At 39.1% G+C, this 15836-nt stretch overlaps 1 protein-coding gene across 1 annotated transcript in view; it reads right to left on the reverse strand.

Annotated features, from left to right (window-relative positions):
- The window catches only part of RASEF (RAS and EF-hand domain containing), a 71607-nt gene that overhangs the window by 13141 nt on the left and 42630 nt on the right, over nt 1-15836 (reverse strand). The window contains exons 7-14 of the mRNA XM_019750093.2: nt 15640-15708; nt 13905-13989; nt 12695-12783; nt 9336-9570; nt 8878-9015; nt 8613-8760; nt 7144-7225; nt 5535-5649 (exon numbers count right to left, since the gene is read on the reverse strand). Of these exons, the coding sequence (XP_019605652.2) occupies nt 5535-5649; nt 7144-7225; nt 8613-8760; nt 8878-9015; nt 9336-9570; nt 12695-12783; nt 13905-13989; nt 15640-15708 (961 nt within the window). The remainder of the gene's footprint in view (nt 1-5534; nt 5650-7143; nt 7226-8612; nt 8761-8877; nt 9016-9335; nt 9571-12694; nt 12784-13904; nt 13990-15639; nt 15709-15836) is intronic.

A 15836-nucleotide genomic window follows, 5' to 3' on the forward strand; every position in this document is an offset into this window, starting at 1 on the left:
GACAGATAAGTAAATGGCCATTTTATTTTACCCCTAATTTTATTACAAGATTTTGTAACTCAGTGGTTTTCTATCAAGGTGTATTATTAATTCAGAGGGTCCATTCACCACTGATATTCTACTTCTTCTTTCTCCTCTGGCATACCCTGCCAATCGCACCATTAGTTTCTACCCATATTTATAGTGGCCATATAAATTGTCCCTGTAGAACTTCCTCAAATTGGAAAGGGTGAGCCATGGCAAAGTTTAATCACGCCCATTTTCTTCCTAAGATGAAAGTTAAATGCCAGTGGTCTCTAATTTTTTTCTATATAACAAATTCAAGAATTCACCTTGAATTCAGTTTTCTTATTCTTCAGGCCCTGTGAAAGGTGCTACCAATAGCTGAAAAGGTCACTTACCCTGTGTAGGTGTTCAGAAAATTATGACAGTGGGGCTCCTGGCACATGCTACGACTGGTCACTAAGGACTATTTCAATACTGTGGCTGACCTTGCCTTTTGCGCTTCTTTTCCTTGACTATAATCCAAAGACTTAAAATGATGACTAAGTTCAACAGTGTCAACAACAAAAAGTTTTGCTGTAATTTCAAATGTCCATGTGTATGAGTTAGTTGGGATTATCCATTATTCTCTGGGCTCCTTGCTGTATCACAAGAAGGTCCATTTGTTTCCTTGCATAGATGCCTCTCCTCTATGCACTAACTGTACCTAGGAATTCCTTTCTTTACCTCAAAACTTCTTCTTATAATCTGCTGCTTACTCTGGTGCTTTATCAAGGGAGCAATGATGTTCAATCAGAATCCAATTCTAGCCCCTTTTCCAGCCCTAACCTTTAAATAACTATAAGCCAGCGACATATACTTTCTATGCCTCAGGTTTTTCATAAATGAAAGTAACAATATGTTTTTTTCTCAGATATATGACAGAGATGAATACAACATGTGGAAAATTTTGTGAAACAAAAATATTATATGAATGTCAACAGACTTTTATTGTATTTATAATAACTTCCATACATATTCCAGTAGAACAAAATGCACATTTATCACTAAGTTTTATTGTCAATTACAATGTCATGTCTCACATAATTTCTTTAGCTAGAAAGAGAACATTAATTCTGTTTTTTACAGTGTACAAAAAAATGCCCAAATAAAGAATCTGAAAGCAAACTTGAGATCAGACAGTAATCAGTTCCGTTTATCTACCCCTGTACTTAATGCCTGTTAAAAATGATAGATAACAGACACAGTTGAAAATTTGTGTTAGCCAATAGTTCTTTTTGTTTTGTTTTGTTTTCTGAGAGAGAATGCTGAACCATAGCTTGAAATGTAATTTTATGTTGATTAATAACTACTGGCAGCAAACTAACTGTGGTCAAATCATTTTCTGCTTTTAAAAATTACTTACCATGAAACCAAAGAATATGAAACCTCTTCAGATGAAAAATATGATTGCATTTGATCAAAAGAAAGTACAGTTACCACACATATATGAAATACAAATTGAGAGATTTCCAGTCAAGATGGCAGAGTAGGTAAACACTGTGCTTACCTCCTCTCATGACCACATCAAAATTACAACTAAACTACAGAACAACCATCATTGAGAATCATCTGAAGTCTAGCTGAACTATGTCCTATTTCTGAGGACATACAGATGAAGCCACCTCAAGACTGGTAGGAGGGGTGGAGATGTGGAATGGGCTAGTCCCACGCCCATGTGTGACTGTTAAAAATTGGGAGAGATATCTCAGCTGCAGATGTCCCTCAGCCCCCAGAGGAGTAGCTCCCCAGACCAGGTTTCCAGTGCCAAAAAGAGAAGTCCTTATAACTTCTGGCTCTGAAAAGCAGCGGAGATTTTGGCTGGGTGAGATGGAGGGTGACTGGAGTACAAGGTGATACTCTTAAAGAGCCAGCGCACAAACCTTACATGCTGATGGACTCATTCACTCTGAGCTCCAATGCTGGGGCAGCAGCTTGAAATGCACCAAGAACATCCGGGGAGGGACTAAGCTGCCTGGCTTCAAGGTTAGAGCTGGAGGAGCAGCTTTCTCCCAGACAAAAGTGCTGGTAGAATCCATAGTTTCTTTGTTGAGGCCTCCCTACTCCCCACATGCAAACACAGGCAGGCACCATATTTGAGTCTCCATCAACCTGGCTAACACCATTCGTTCACCCCACCCTGGCGATTCCCTGATACCCCACCCCACCCAACTTTTGGGTACACCCAAGCCACTCCAGATGGTTTTTCTGTACAGATAGCCTGTCTTGGCTCATGCTACAGACATTTCTAAAATCTGTCAAAGGTTCACAAAACGCAAACATGCAGCATCTGGCTTTAGCATGTCCTGTACCTCTAGTTGAGCATCCCTAAGCCCAGCATAGTGGTGGCCATCTGAGGATTACTTTGTGGCTCATGGCAGGTGGCTCTGGGCAGGGCACAAGCTGACCCTGAACTTGGAGTGTAGCGGCACCCTTCTCAAGAGGCCCAGTGGCTAGTACAACTGGTGGTCAACTTCGGACTAAGCTTTAGCTTTACTCAACTGCCCACAATGACAATACATCCAAAGAGCACACTGGGCAGACACCAGAACCCTGCTAAAGCAAATCCTGCTCCATAGGGTCAGTCCCTGCACAGCAGCTCCTCCACTATAGTCACAGCCAGTCCTTACAACCAATCAGCCTGGATCAATCCCTCTCATTGATGTGCAAACAGCAAACAAGACTCGACTACAATAGGAGGGCACACACAACCCACACAAGGAACATCCCTGGAGCACCCTGCTCAGGTGACCAGAAAGACTGTACTACTGGGCCCCACAGGACACCTACTACATAAGGTCACTCTACTACAACTGGGAGACTTAGCAGCTCTACCTAATACATGGAAACAAACACAGTGAGGCAGCCAAAATAGGGAGACAAAGAAACATGTCCCAAGTGAAAGAACAGAACAGAACTCCAGAAAAAGAACTAAACAAAATGGAGACAAGCAATCCACCAGACGCAGAGTTCAAAACATGGGTTATAAGGGTGCTCCATGATCTCAGTGAGACAGTCAACAAAGAGATAGGAAACATAAAAATGGAGATAGAAAATATAAAAAAGAACTACTCAGAAATAAAGAATAAAATAACTGAAATGAAGAATACATTAGAGGGAATCAACAGTAGATTAGAGAATCAAATCAGTGATTTAGAAGATAAGATAATAGAAAACACTTCTTGCCATCTACGGTGGCATGGATGGACCTGGAGGGTGTTGTGCTGAATGAAGTATGTCAGAGAAAGACAGATGCAATGTGATTTTGCTAATATGTGGAATCTAAAGAACAAATCAACAAACAAAACAAACTCATAGATACAGGAACATTGCCAGGTAGGAGGAGGTTGGGGGGGGGTGAGTCAAAAAAGGGAAGGGATTAAGAAGTACAAATTGATTGTTACAAAGTAGTCATGTGGAGGTAGTGTATAGCATAAGGAATATATAGTCAATAATATGGTAATAAGTATGCATGGTGTCAGATGGGTAATAGATTTGTTGGAGTGATAGATGGGAGAGGTGTTGGGGGGCAGGGTGAAAAAGGGTGAAGGGATTAAGAAGTACAAATTGGTAGTTACAAAATAGTCATGGGAATGTAAAGCATAGGGAATATAGTCAATAATATGGTAATAACTATGTATAGTGCCAGGTGGGTACCAGATTAGTCAGGGGGATCACTTTTCAAATTATACGAGGTAGGACAATCAAGTTCATGAACTCATCTAGAAAAAGTGCTGCGTACCTCATCTCACTATGGTCACCTTCGAAGTACTCCTCTAGGGAAGCTTTGCACTGATGCCAACACCTAGTCTACCCTTCAAAGCAATTTTGGAACTCTTTTTCTGGAATGGCCATCAGAGCTGTCGTCCTATTACCCTGATGTCCTGAATGTCATCAAAATGTGTGCCTTTCAATATTTCCTTTATCTTTGCATAAAGAAGTCATTGGGAGCCAGATCAGGTGAGTAGGGAGGGTGTTCCAATAAAGTTATTTGTTTAGTGGCTATAAACTTCCTCACAGACAGTGCCATGTGAGCTGGTGCATTGTCATGATGCAAGAGCCATGAATTGTTGACGAAAAGTTCAGGTGGTCTAACTTTTTCACGCAGCCTCTTTAGCACTTACAAATAGTAAACTTGGTTAACTGTTTGTCCAGTTGGTACAAATTCATAATGAATAATCCCCCTGATATCAAAACAGACTAGCAAAATTGTTGCAACAAGTTTGCGAACTTAATCGTCAGACCTCATATAAATGTCTAACCACTATGCTGTGTATCTAAAATTAATATAAAATAATATTGAATGTCAGCTCTAATTGAAAAATTTAAAAACTGGGAAACGGTAAAGGGGAATAAGAGGTCCAAATTTCCAGGTGTAAAACAAATAAGTCATGGGGTATAATACACAGCATAGGGAATATAATCAATAATATTGTGATAGCTTGGTACAGTGACAGATGGTTGCTGAACTTATCATGGTAATCACTTTTTTTTTTTTTAAGATTTTATTGGGGAAGGGGAATGGGACTTTATTGGGGAATAGTGTGTACTTCCAGGACTTTTCCAAGTCAAGTTGTTGTCCTTTCAATCTTAGTTGTGGAGTGTGCAGCTCAGCTCCAGGTCCAGTTGCAGGGGGCGCAGCCCACCATCCCTTGCGGGAGTCGAGGAGTCGAACCGGCAACCTTGTGGTTGACAGCCTGCGCTCCAACCAACTGAGTCATCTGGCCACCTGGGAGCTGAGCGGCAACTCATTGACTGCATTCTAGTTGCGGAGGGCGCAGCTCATTGGCCCATGTAGGAATCGAACCGGCAGCCCTGTGGCCCTGAGCTCGCACTCTAACCAACTGAGCTACCCATCCACCTGGTGATCACTTCTTTAGGTACACAAATGTTGATAACATTCAGATGTACACCTGAAACTAATATAATATTGTATGTTAGCTATTTTTTAATAAAAATAAAAAATACGAATTAATATTTCAGTGGTACCTTGGGATGTGTAAAGACCCAAATCAGTAACAGAATAAGGTTGAGAACACAGTAGTTACAGAATCTCAGCCACGCACATACTCACACCCGGTGGTGTTTCACCTATACTTTTAGTGCATGCAGAAGCCCCTGTACATATCCAACTATGCTACATGCCCAGCCATACTACCCTCTTGTATGTAAGAGCTGCTGCTTCTCAAGTTACCTGCATTTCCACTTGCTTCTAATGGGGTTCTGATTTTATCTGTCAGAAAACCGGAAGTTTTACTCTCAGAAGCTTCCTTTAATCGTGTCCTTGGCTTTGTGAGAACTTGCCCAGCTACTGAGAGACCAATACTGCCGAGTGCCATTGAGAACTCTGCCTCTAACATCCAGTTGTTCATGACAACTTGGATAAATGGTTTCTCATTACATTGACTTCGATGAAGAAGAGCACCAGCATTTTCCAAGATGACCTATAAATCCCCCATGTAATTTTATGTTTCTCTGTTTTGATTTCTTACCTCAATCATATCTACCCATTCTCGCACATTAAGAAAGCTTTTCTCACATGTAACATCATACAGCAGCAAAACACCATCTGCTCTTCTGAAGTAAGACTTGGCAATACTTCTGAATCTGGAAAAGAGAAAAGCACTTAAGTAACGGTTCTAACTAGTCAGTTTGGTGCTGCCTCGTTCTTCATCTCTTTTATGCTCAGTTTTTTCTCATCTCCTCAAATAAGCCCCAAATAAGAAGCTGATGGCAACATATCACTGTGAAATAGCTATCCCTGAAGCCTAGAATGAACCAGTGAAAGGTAACAGGGTGAGAATCTGGGCTACTGATTTTAAAAAGCCAATCATTTGCTCCAGCAAACAATCCTAAGTATGTCTACAAACCCCAAAACATAACCAGGATAAGGTTAAAGGAATAATTTCCAAAAATTTCAGCCTTGGCAACAAGCTACCAGAATCCATGTGTGAGACACAGAGGAGGCTGGAAGAAGATGCACATTAGAAAAAAAATTTTTTTTTAAATTTATTGGGGTGACAATTGTTAGTAAAATTACATAGATTTCAGGTGTACAATTCTGTATTACATCATCTATAAATCCCATTGTGTGTTCACCACCCAGAGTCAGTTCTTCCATCACCATATATTTGATCCCCCTTCCCCTCATCTCCCACCCCCCACCCTCCTTACCCTCTGGTAACCACTAAACTATTGTCGAGGTAGTGGGTAGGGAGTATTGCGGGTGGACGAAGAACTAATACTGTGGAACACCACAATGCACCGGAAGCTCTACATATATGGGGTGGGGTTCACTAGGGGAAGAGCAGACCTCGCCATGAATGTCCTAACACTAAACCCAGTGCAGTATTTTATAGTATCTTAAACAGAGCCATGTCAAACACAAATATTTTTTATTAAATTTATTGGGGTGACACTGGTTAGTAAAATTATATAGGTTTCAAGTGTCAACTACAAATATTTTTTAAAAGTTGGAACTCCCAATCTGCTACAGAATATAAGCTCCATATGGGCAGGTATCTGTGTCTGTTCACTGTTGAGTCTTAGTAGGTTGTATGGTGCCTGGTACGGAGGTAGGTAGGAACCCCATACTTACTTGTTGAACAGTTGGATAGATTTTGCTCCCAAAAAGCTAGACAATACTAAAACTTATGCTTAATGCTTCTTGTCATCGGCAATGAATGCAACATAATGTACTGTCACCCAATGTGAGTCTGCTATTTAGTTTGTGCCTCTACACTTGAACCAAGAAGAGCTGACAGGTCCTTTTTGCCATCTTTTATTGTTCCCAGCTCAGAAGCTCCTCACACTGTAACTGCATTCAGGAATGTTGTCTCAACTAAACTCTCTTGTTAGGAAAGGGCACTCTTTTTCCCAATGAACACCAGCTCAATGAAGTTTAAGATCCTCTTCTCATACAACTGATAGATAAGTGAAGGAGCAAAGGATATGGGGAAAAGGGAGCATTCTTGAATTCTAATATGCGATACAATTATATTGTATAATTATATAATTATGAGCATGAAAAACACCAAGCATCCTACAAAGCTTGTCTGTGCAGGCGTAAGCAGATCCCAACGCATCATGAAAAGCACTTGCCTCTCCTGACCAGCCGTATCCCAAAGCTGCAGTACTGTTCGCTCTCCATCTACAATGAGAGTTTTCATTTGAAAATCAACTCCTGAAAAGGAATATAAGAGAACATGATGTAAATAATTCCATTGATTTTTACTTTCAAGCCCTCTTTAGATGAGACAAAAGCCAATAAGCCAAAGTGCCCTGTGAGGTAGAGAGGAATGAACATGGCCTTCAAGGAGAGTGACCTTTACATACTAATTATAAATCAGACCACACATGTGCACGCAGATGCACCATCTGTAGGCTGGCTGACTTGGGTAAGAATTTAATCTATGGACAAAGGGAAAATCTATGTTCTATTTATCCATGTAATTAGATGAACTCAGTTATATCTATGTGTGTGTGTGTGTGTGTGTGTGTGTGTGTGTGTGTGTGTCTGTGGATTGCATGCACACAAATGTGTGTTTATGTGTATATGTGTATATATGTATGTTGTATATGTGTATATATGTATGTACGTGTGTATGTATATGTGTATATGATTTGTATATGTGCCATGCTCTCTAGCAACTCAACCAAATACAGTAGTCTTTTTATGAATCAAATTGAAGTGAACTTTCAGCTTTGTTATCTTGAAGGATTTAACAGAGAACCATAAATTTACAAAGACACCCATTGTGAAGAGAATAATCAAACTGTTCTAACATTTCTGGTTATCAATATAAGAACACTTTAGATGAAGAAGAAGAATAAATAATAATTTGCATATCTTCAACTCCTTTTACTGATTATTATGCAAATTTGGGAAATCAGGACACTACTTCTTTCCTTGTTCTGAGAGGTATCACTCGAATTCATTGTAAAGGAAGAGACAGAGCATACATCTGGCTATGAGTTTGATCATAATGACAAACTAGTTAGCAATAATGTCTAGTTATCAACATCAAATGACATCAGAAAAACTTTCCCTGGCTACCCTGTGTAAAATTGCACCTCTCCCAAAACCTCATATTTTTTTTGTTGTTTTTTTATCCATTTCCCTCCTTTGGGAAGTCAGTTCCTTGCAGGCTGGAATTTAGTTGACTCTGTTCATTGTGTATCTTTAGCACCTACAACAGCATCTGGCTCACAGTGAGACTCAGGAAATAGTTGCTGAATAAATGGATCTGTCATTTCAGGCTGTAAACTTGGTTCGGTTGATCTGCCTGGCTAAGTAGATACCTCTGCCCTTTCTCAGGCTTCCTTTCCTAAAGTTGGGCCTTAGCCAAAACAGAAGAGGACCATTCTGTGGACAGGGACACAGACACAGACACAGACACACACACACACACACTCACATCCAACACCTATATGTATGTATGAAGAGAGAGAGAGAGAGAGAGAGAGAGAGAGAGAGAGAGAGAGAGAGGTGTCTGTGTATATAATCCCTAAAGAAAATAAAATTATGCTAAAGGTCATTTCCCCATTAATAACTAAAAAAGGAACCATACCCAGGGTGGCACTTGTATTTCCTCGAAATTCATTTTTGCAAAGTCTCATAAGGAAACTGGACTTCCCCACTGCGGCATCCCCAGCAAGCACAATCTTGTAAGCCTTCTGTGAGCTGGAAGATTTATGGTTATCATCCACCATGTCTGTCTAGAGGGAAAAAGCAACAGTGGGTGACAAAGGAAATGCCAGTTTTCTTCCTAATAAGCTATATGGAACAGAAAACTAATAGTGTTCATGAATAAAAGTATCTCAGAAATTACCTACCTGGGGTGAAAGTGCCAAGATGGGCTTTCTTGAAAAACTAGCAACGCTGCCTTCACTAATAGACCCTTGGGGTTTCCAGTCTAATACGGAAGCCATGCCTTCTGAGCTATACGTCTCTTCATCCCTTATATCAGGAACCTGTGGTTGTTTTTTGTTTTTTAAAAATAAAAGGTTAGCTGTTAAAAACAAAGTCTCTCATTACACATATACATCAGACATTAAAGAGAAGCAAAACACATAGCTGAATCTACAGTCAATGCTCTTATGAAATAGAGTGGCCCCAAGGGGCAATCTGTGAGAATTTCTCCCTAATTTGGTGAGGAAAAAAAACTTTCTACTGACTATGTTTCATATTTATAACCTTTAATATTGGATTTCCATGACAGATCAAAGCCCAAAAGGGTGATAGATCTCTATCGAAGATAAGGTTTAGGAGAACAGTGATTTCTGGGGCTTACATCGGTGTCTGAAGCATCACCAGCAAAGCCCTCCTGAGTGCCATGTGACCTCTGAAATGCCCTTTGGTGCTTGTATTCCAGCTCTGAGTCGTATTCGTTGGAATCTCTCAGGGTGGATAAGCCACTGTCAAAGCAGCTCTCAGGCAGGCTGTCAACTTCACAATTCGTCCTCTGCATAGGATCACAGAGGGCCAATGAGTCGCAGTCCTCATCCACATAGGAAGAGCGGGATGACCTGGGGATAAAGGAGAAGACTGCTTTACTTGAGGGTTCGCAATGCTCAAGCCTCCATAGCCACGGACAGCATGGATTCAAGAAGACTGACATTCTCACTGTTGCCAAGAGTCTCCATGTTTTTTATGAATCAGCGTCAGGGAAATAAAATGTTCAAAGCCGTATCAGTTCATTCTGTGCTAGACTCAATAAAGATACTCAAATCAAACCTTTAATAAATGAAGCTATTTTTTTTTAAATCACCTTTTTTATTTGCCAATACAAAAAGAATTATAGTTCCCAGAATGTAAATGCAATCTCAAGTTGCATAAAGAAAAATGTGTGTAGAACAGGTGAACCCTTTTGTTCTAAGGTGGTCAGACCCCATTCTGAACAGTGTGTCCGTTTCTAAATAATATCTGTATTTACAAGGGTTGCCAAGAACCTGGATGGGGAAGGCAACCCTGAGGATGTGAGACTCAAAACCCTCAGATGAGAAATGGTTCAGGGTACTCAGCTTAAGTCTTAATGGTTTCTCTTCAAATAATCAAAAGGCGGACACATGAAGAAGAATACATTCTCTCATGTTGCCCAAGACAAAATAAGGGTGAACTAGTAAACCTTTCTGAGAGTCATATTTCTAAACAACTTGGTGAAAAATCACAGGCAATTAGAATGTGTTTGGTCCTGGAATGGTTTGACATGTGAGATGAGTTTTTTACCATTCGTTGACACATCATCTGGAAAGACCCCTATAGTAGACATTTTCCTAGGGAGATGCCACAGATAAAGGCTACAACTTTGGACTTCTATGGATCTTTCTTTTTATGAAACTATAACATTTTTAAGTGAGGGAGAAATTAACATCAAACGGGAGAATCTAAAGAAACTGCATATTTCCCTATTTACTTTCGCTTTTCTATTTATTTTTATAAGAATCTAAGGTCATACTGAAATAAAAACAATGGCTACAAGTTGTTTAGTCCCCACTACACACTGGGCACAATCCTAGCTACTTGGCATTACATAATTTCATCGGAAAGGGGGAATGTGCAGGGTACATGGGTCTCCAGATATAAGAAATAATAAGAGATGGATATGCTTAGGAAAGACAGGGTGATTTTATTATAAATAAGTATAAGACATATAAATCTGAGAAGTCAAAAATATTTTGGTGCCTTTAGCAAATATTTAAAATTAACTAAAAAGGTGATTTAACCACCATATTCTCTCTACATAATGTTCCTCAATTATGAAGTCTTTACCCTGGGACTGGAACTTCAGACCAAATCCCAGTCTACCTAGCTAGTTAGGGGTGTGTGCATGTATCCATTTTTTTGTTGTTTTATTATTTATGAAACTCTTCTTCTGAAACTGATTTTAGGTCAATCTGTAAGGAATCTAGGGAAACCATTCTCATTATAATATAATACAAACTACTTCAGCTCTGTGTCATTATTGGTCAGACTTTATTTTTTCAAACCTATTTGCATTTTTGATAAGGAGTGAAGTAGATGTAAAACCTTGAATTGAGAAATCACCTCCATGAGTATAGACTCTAAATTAAAATTATAAGTACAGATTAGACTTTCTAAAACTGAACTTATATACTTACCCTTTTAAAAGCAAACTGCTCTTACCCACCCAAAGAATATCTTCCTTTTCATTACAATTAAGTATGTAAAAATATAAAGCAAGTTATATTTTCGTTAGAGTTTTTAGAAAACACACAAAACTATAACAAATATACAAGTTAAAATCTAATAAGGCCACAAAAGCAATAAAATTGAATTTACAATATGCTTTTAAGTTTTTATATTAGCTTCAAGAAGAAAATAAAATGTTAGCTTCTTGTATCGAACTAATGACACCTCAAAAAGGAAAGTCACTCTGGACTACAGTGTCTTTCTAGTTACTGATCAAGGTGATGAGCATGAGTCATACATTCCTGTCACTCTGAGCCACTGGTATATGATGACTTTGTCCCCTCGGCCCTATTGCTGAGGAACTCTTAGTCCAGTACTTATGAGCCGTATGCATAGTGTCTACTCTTTTCAAAAATGAATCATGGTAAAATTTCTGAAATAATTTTCAGTTGTGTATCTTTCCCGTGTGCTTAGAATTGACCTGAAATATCAGTCCAGAAAAATGGCATCACTCCCACACATTTAAGAAAAGTAATCTCCATTTCCCAATAACAGAGCAGCCAGTTGCCTATAAATCAATAAACCATTACAATTTTTTATTTCACAAATCAGTGAACAACAAAAACACCAGATACGTGGACAGAATTTTCTTAAAAGTGATCACCAATAAGCCTTGGTCACAGACCTTCCTGAAAGGGGACCTGACCATTTTGCTATCACCAGATTATTAAGCACATTAATCTTTAGACTAAAGGTTCCCAAATGAAAAGGGAATGAACATGCATTGGAAAGTCACATCAGAAACGGATGCCTGGAAACCTGTAGATTCTGTGTTCACTTCTTTCAAACTTTGACATACTCCAAAAGTAATTTTTTTAAGTAGCAACACTGGATACAGGAATATGTACACACTTGTGTATGCACATGTAATCTTTCAGTTTTTATTGCTAGATCTCAAGTTACATTAGGGCCAGTGTTTCACTTCATTTGATTAGGAGTAGAGCCAAATTTTCACTTCTGGTAAGCCTCTGTGACTCCATTAATACAGTAGCTCATAAACATCTACTAGGGATATTTCTATTTGTTTTGAAAGTTTCCTCTTCCTTGAACATATCTTACATATTATGCTGAGCTATTAAACATTTACAGATCATGCCAAGAGTCTAAACATCATATACCGTATGTAGTTTAACTGGTTTCCCTGAAACTCCTCTGAGTTCACTTCTAAGAAACAAGACGTAATTAGGGATGAGGTAAAGGTGCGAATACATAAAACCAAGTCATGATAACATCTTAAATTAAGGAAATCACTTTGCCGTCTCTGAAATATTTTTACTTTAATCTTTACATACTTCATGTTTCAGGAATTTAAAGTAAAAGTAGAAACAGAAATTAGTGCCCAAAATATATTCTATTCTTTTAATTTACCTCTAAGAAAATTTATTATCCTTTTAACTTTGATCCAGAATTCAAACAAAAAGTAAATAGGTGTTAACATACCTGTCATAGCCCAGAGGATGAGGAGAATGACCATTAAATTTGGGACTGCTCCTAGAAATTGTATTCCCTGGTGATATATTATTTACGCGCTGTAATACATAAGTATTGTTTTGTTATTCCATGTACACATTTTTTTCAGTTATATATATTTTTATTTATTAAATGTATTGGGTGACACTGTTTACTAAAATTATATAGGTTTCAAGTGTACATTTCTATAACACAGCATCTATATATTGTATTGTGTGTTTACCAACCAGCGTCAGCTCTGTGCCACATTAGTTAACACCTCATGTAATTAAAAGTTTGGTATCCTACATGAGCATCTGTGAGCACAGAAACCCAGGGGGAAATTGCAATAACCGCTTACAGTACTCTCCTCAGCGTGTCTTAAGTCCAAACCCTACTGTATAAGCTATAAAGCGGCACCTAGTTCCCCAGATCTGTCAGGACCATGCAACCCCAACTTATTTTTATTAGTCTCTTCTCAAACCCTAATTTCGCTTAGTGACTGACCCGTCCATACCCAAAGCTATGGCACTGGAAAATCAAGCTTAAAGTTGATCCCAAAAGTGGGAGAAGCAGCTTTCTATTCTATCACATATAGTCTGGGGAAGGTCCTCCAAATTCCAAATGGGGCTTAGCTTGTTTCTGTAGTAGGGTTTAAAATCCAAGGCCTCCCCACTCTGATAATGTCACTGCCATGAAGAATACTCAATGTGTGTAAACACACTCCTCAGCCAGAAGCACCCTCTCCCTCTTCTGAACTGGGTAATATTTCATTTATGCCTCCACAGGATTGCCCACGTTTTCTTTTATTATTGCTATCTGTGCATATCTTAGATCCCTACTACCTTATAAACTCATCCAAGACCCAGGTCACACCTCACACATATTTCTCTGGTTTCCTAGAATATCTAACAAAGAGTTGGTTAACAGCTAGGTGTTTATTTCTTCAGAGGGATTTTTTACATTTGGGAAAATGCTGCCTCCTTTTATTATATGAAATAGCTTCTCATGATTATAAGTTCTCCTCTAAGAATATACAAGATTTTTATCAAAATACTCTACCACAGACAGAACAAAATGCATTATAAAACTCTATGTCTACAGAATTGTACACCTGAAATCTATGTAATTTTACTAACAATTGTCACCCCAATAAATTTAATTTAAAAAAAAAAACTAAAAAAAAAACTCTATGTCATACCAAGGATCTGTTGAACTTGCTGTAAGTGTTTTCGAGGGCACTCCTTAGGCCATCATTACTGTCATGCAGTTTCCTGTTAGCTGTTCTACAGAATAAATACATTAAATAAATTAATCAATACAGAAAAGTACTACTGAAGGTAAATGTCACCCTTCTTTTTAGGCTGCGATGTTCAGAACGTGGAATTACTACTTTCCACCTCTTACAACTTTCTACCACTTCCCTTCACACCTCATAAACTGAGATCATAAAGCATGACTAGAACTACAACTTAATGGATGTATCACCTCTCTTTAAAGGTCTCAAGGCATTTTAGGAAGGAATTAGTTGTGCTACAGAACCACTCTTCCCTCACGTATGTCCATCATTTGAATAGGTTTGATGCAGGTCTCTGATCCCTCAATGCCTGGACCCAGACAACCCCACAAGTCACTCTCTATGCCCTTGCACACATCCCCACCCTGGTTGTGGATGTGGTGTGTTATACCACATTTTTCTCCTGGCTACTCCTGCATCCTACTCCTGGCCTGGTGCTGTCCCACCAGGCACCATCGTGTACCAGTTAAGCTCCAATGTTGACTCTGGGTTCAAATACCAACTCAGGCACGTCCTTTCCACATGACTTACGGGAGTTATTTAACCTGTCAGCGCCTCAGCAACATCTATAAAATGGGGATAATAACAGAGCCTCTGTCTTAGAGAGGGGATAGTCTTTCCCTACTGAAGGCTTATTCATCCTTCTAGCTCCGCTCATTCATTGCTTCCGGAACGCTTTGGACCATCCTGGTTAGACTGAAGCTCTTTACTAGATGCCCTTAGAAGATACACCCTTTTTTTTTTGTCCCACCTCTTTCATTTGGGATTTTATATTTATTTCTGTAATTATTGATCAATTTCTGTCTTCTTTCCCTAGACTATCTCCATAAAGAGAGAGGCTTTTTTCCCTGCTTGCCACTCTATCCTCAGCTCACGGCATACCTGACCCATAAAACACACTGAGTGAAAAACTGCTGAATGGATAAATAAATGAATGAACAGGATTATGGTAATACATCAACTCTACAATTGCCACAGGTGAGACTTAATGAGCATTCAAAAATGGTAGGAAAAAATTTTGTCAGGCCTGATCTTACTTCATTTGGGGGAAGTGAAAATAGCAGAAAATACTGAATGGGTAGAAAACAGAGAAAGGGAGGGAGAGGGGGGAGGTTCGGTGGGGAAGGGCCTCAGAGGCCAGAATTACTGCAAGTCAGTTGTGAAGTTGATAGAGCAGGGGTAGTATTTCCAATAGGGTTTAAAAAAATAAAACTCCTAAGAAAAATATACCTCTAACCAAGCACAATAAATAGTGAAAGAATGATCGTGTGTGCCTGGTGCCGTGACATGCATACATGCAATGCCTGACAACCTCTCAGTGTGCTGAGCTGCAGAGAAGGCCCTTAGTTAAAGGTAGGGCCGTTATTCTTTACTGAGGTATAATAAAGCCACACTGGATGTATCACCTGACTTCTGAAGACTTTTCAAGAATTTATACTCTAGTCCTTGGATTTGAATAGTTTATTTAGGATTAGAAACAGTCAGGAAGCTAAGTGGATGTGCTAATTGCTGCACAGCGAGAAGAAACACGTGGACCCGGTCTTTAGAATACAGCACCTTGTGGTTTATGTGGCACACGTTTTATTAACAAAAAATAAGTAAAATGTAAATGTATTGAGCATTTTATATGAGGACTTACTGGAGTATTTCAATTTGCCTCTCAAGACTATTTCGATCTTCCGTGTACTCTCGGATTATTTCCAGATCCCTGTAAAATTATATTTTATGTTTGAATGAGAATCAGGTGTTCAGTCCCGCCTTACCCATACCTACCCTTCCAGACTCTTTTTCACCTGTTCAAAGATGTGTGTCCTTAGCCATGGTTGCTCTCACCCA

This window comes from Rhinolophus sinicus, linkage group LG04, assembly GCF_036562045.2.
Source record: "Rhinolophus sinicus isolate RSC01 linkage group LG04, ASM3656204v1, whole genome shotgun sequence".
Classification (NCBI taxonomy): Eukaryota; Metazoa; Chordata; class Mammalia; order Chiroptera; family Rhinolophidae; genus Rhinolophus; species Rhinolophus sinicus.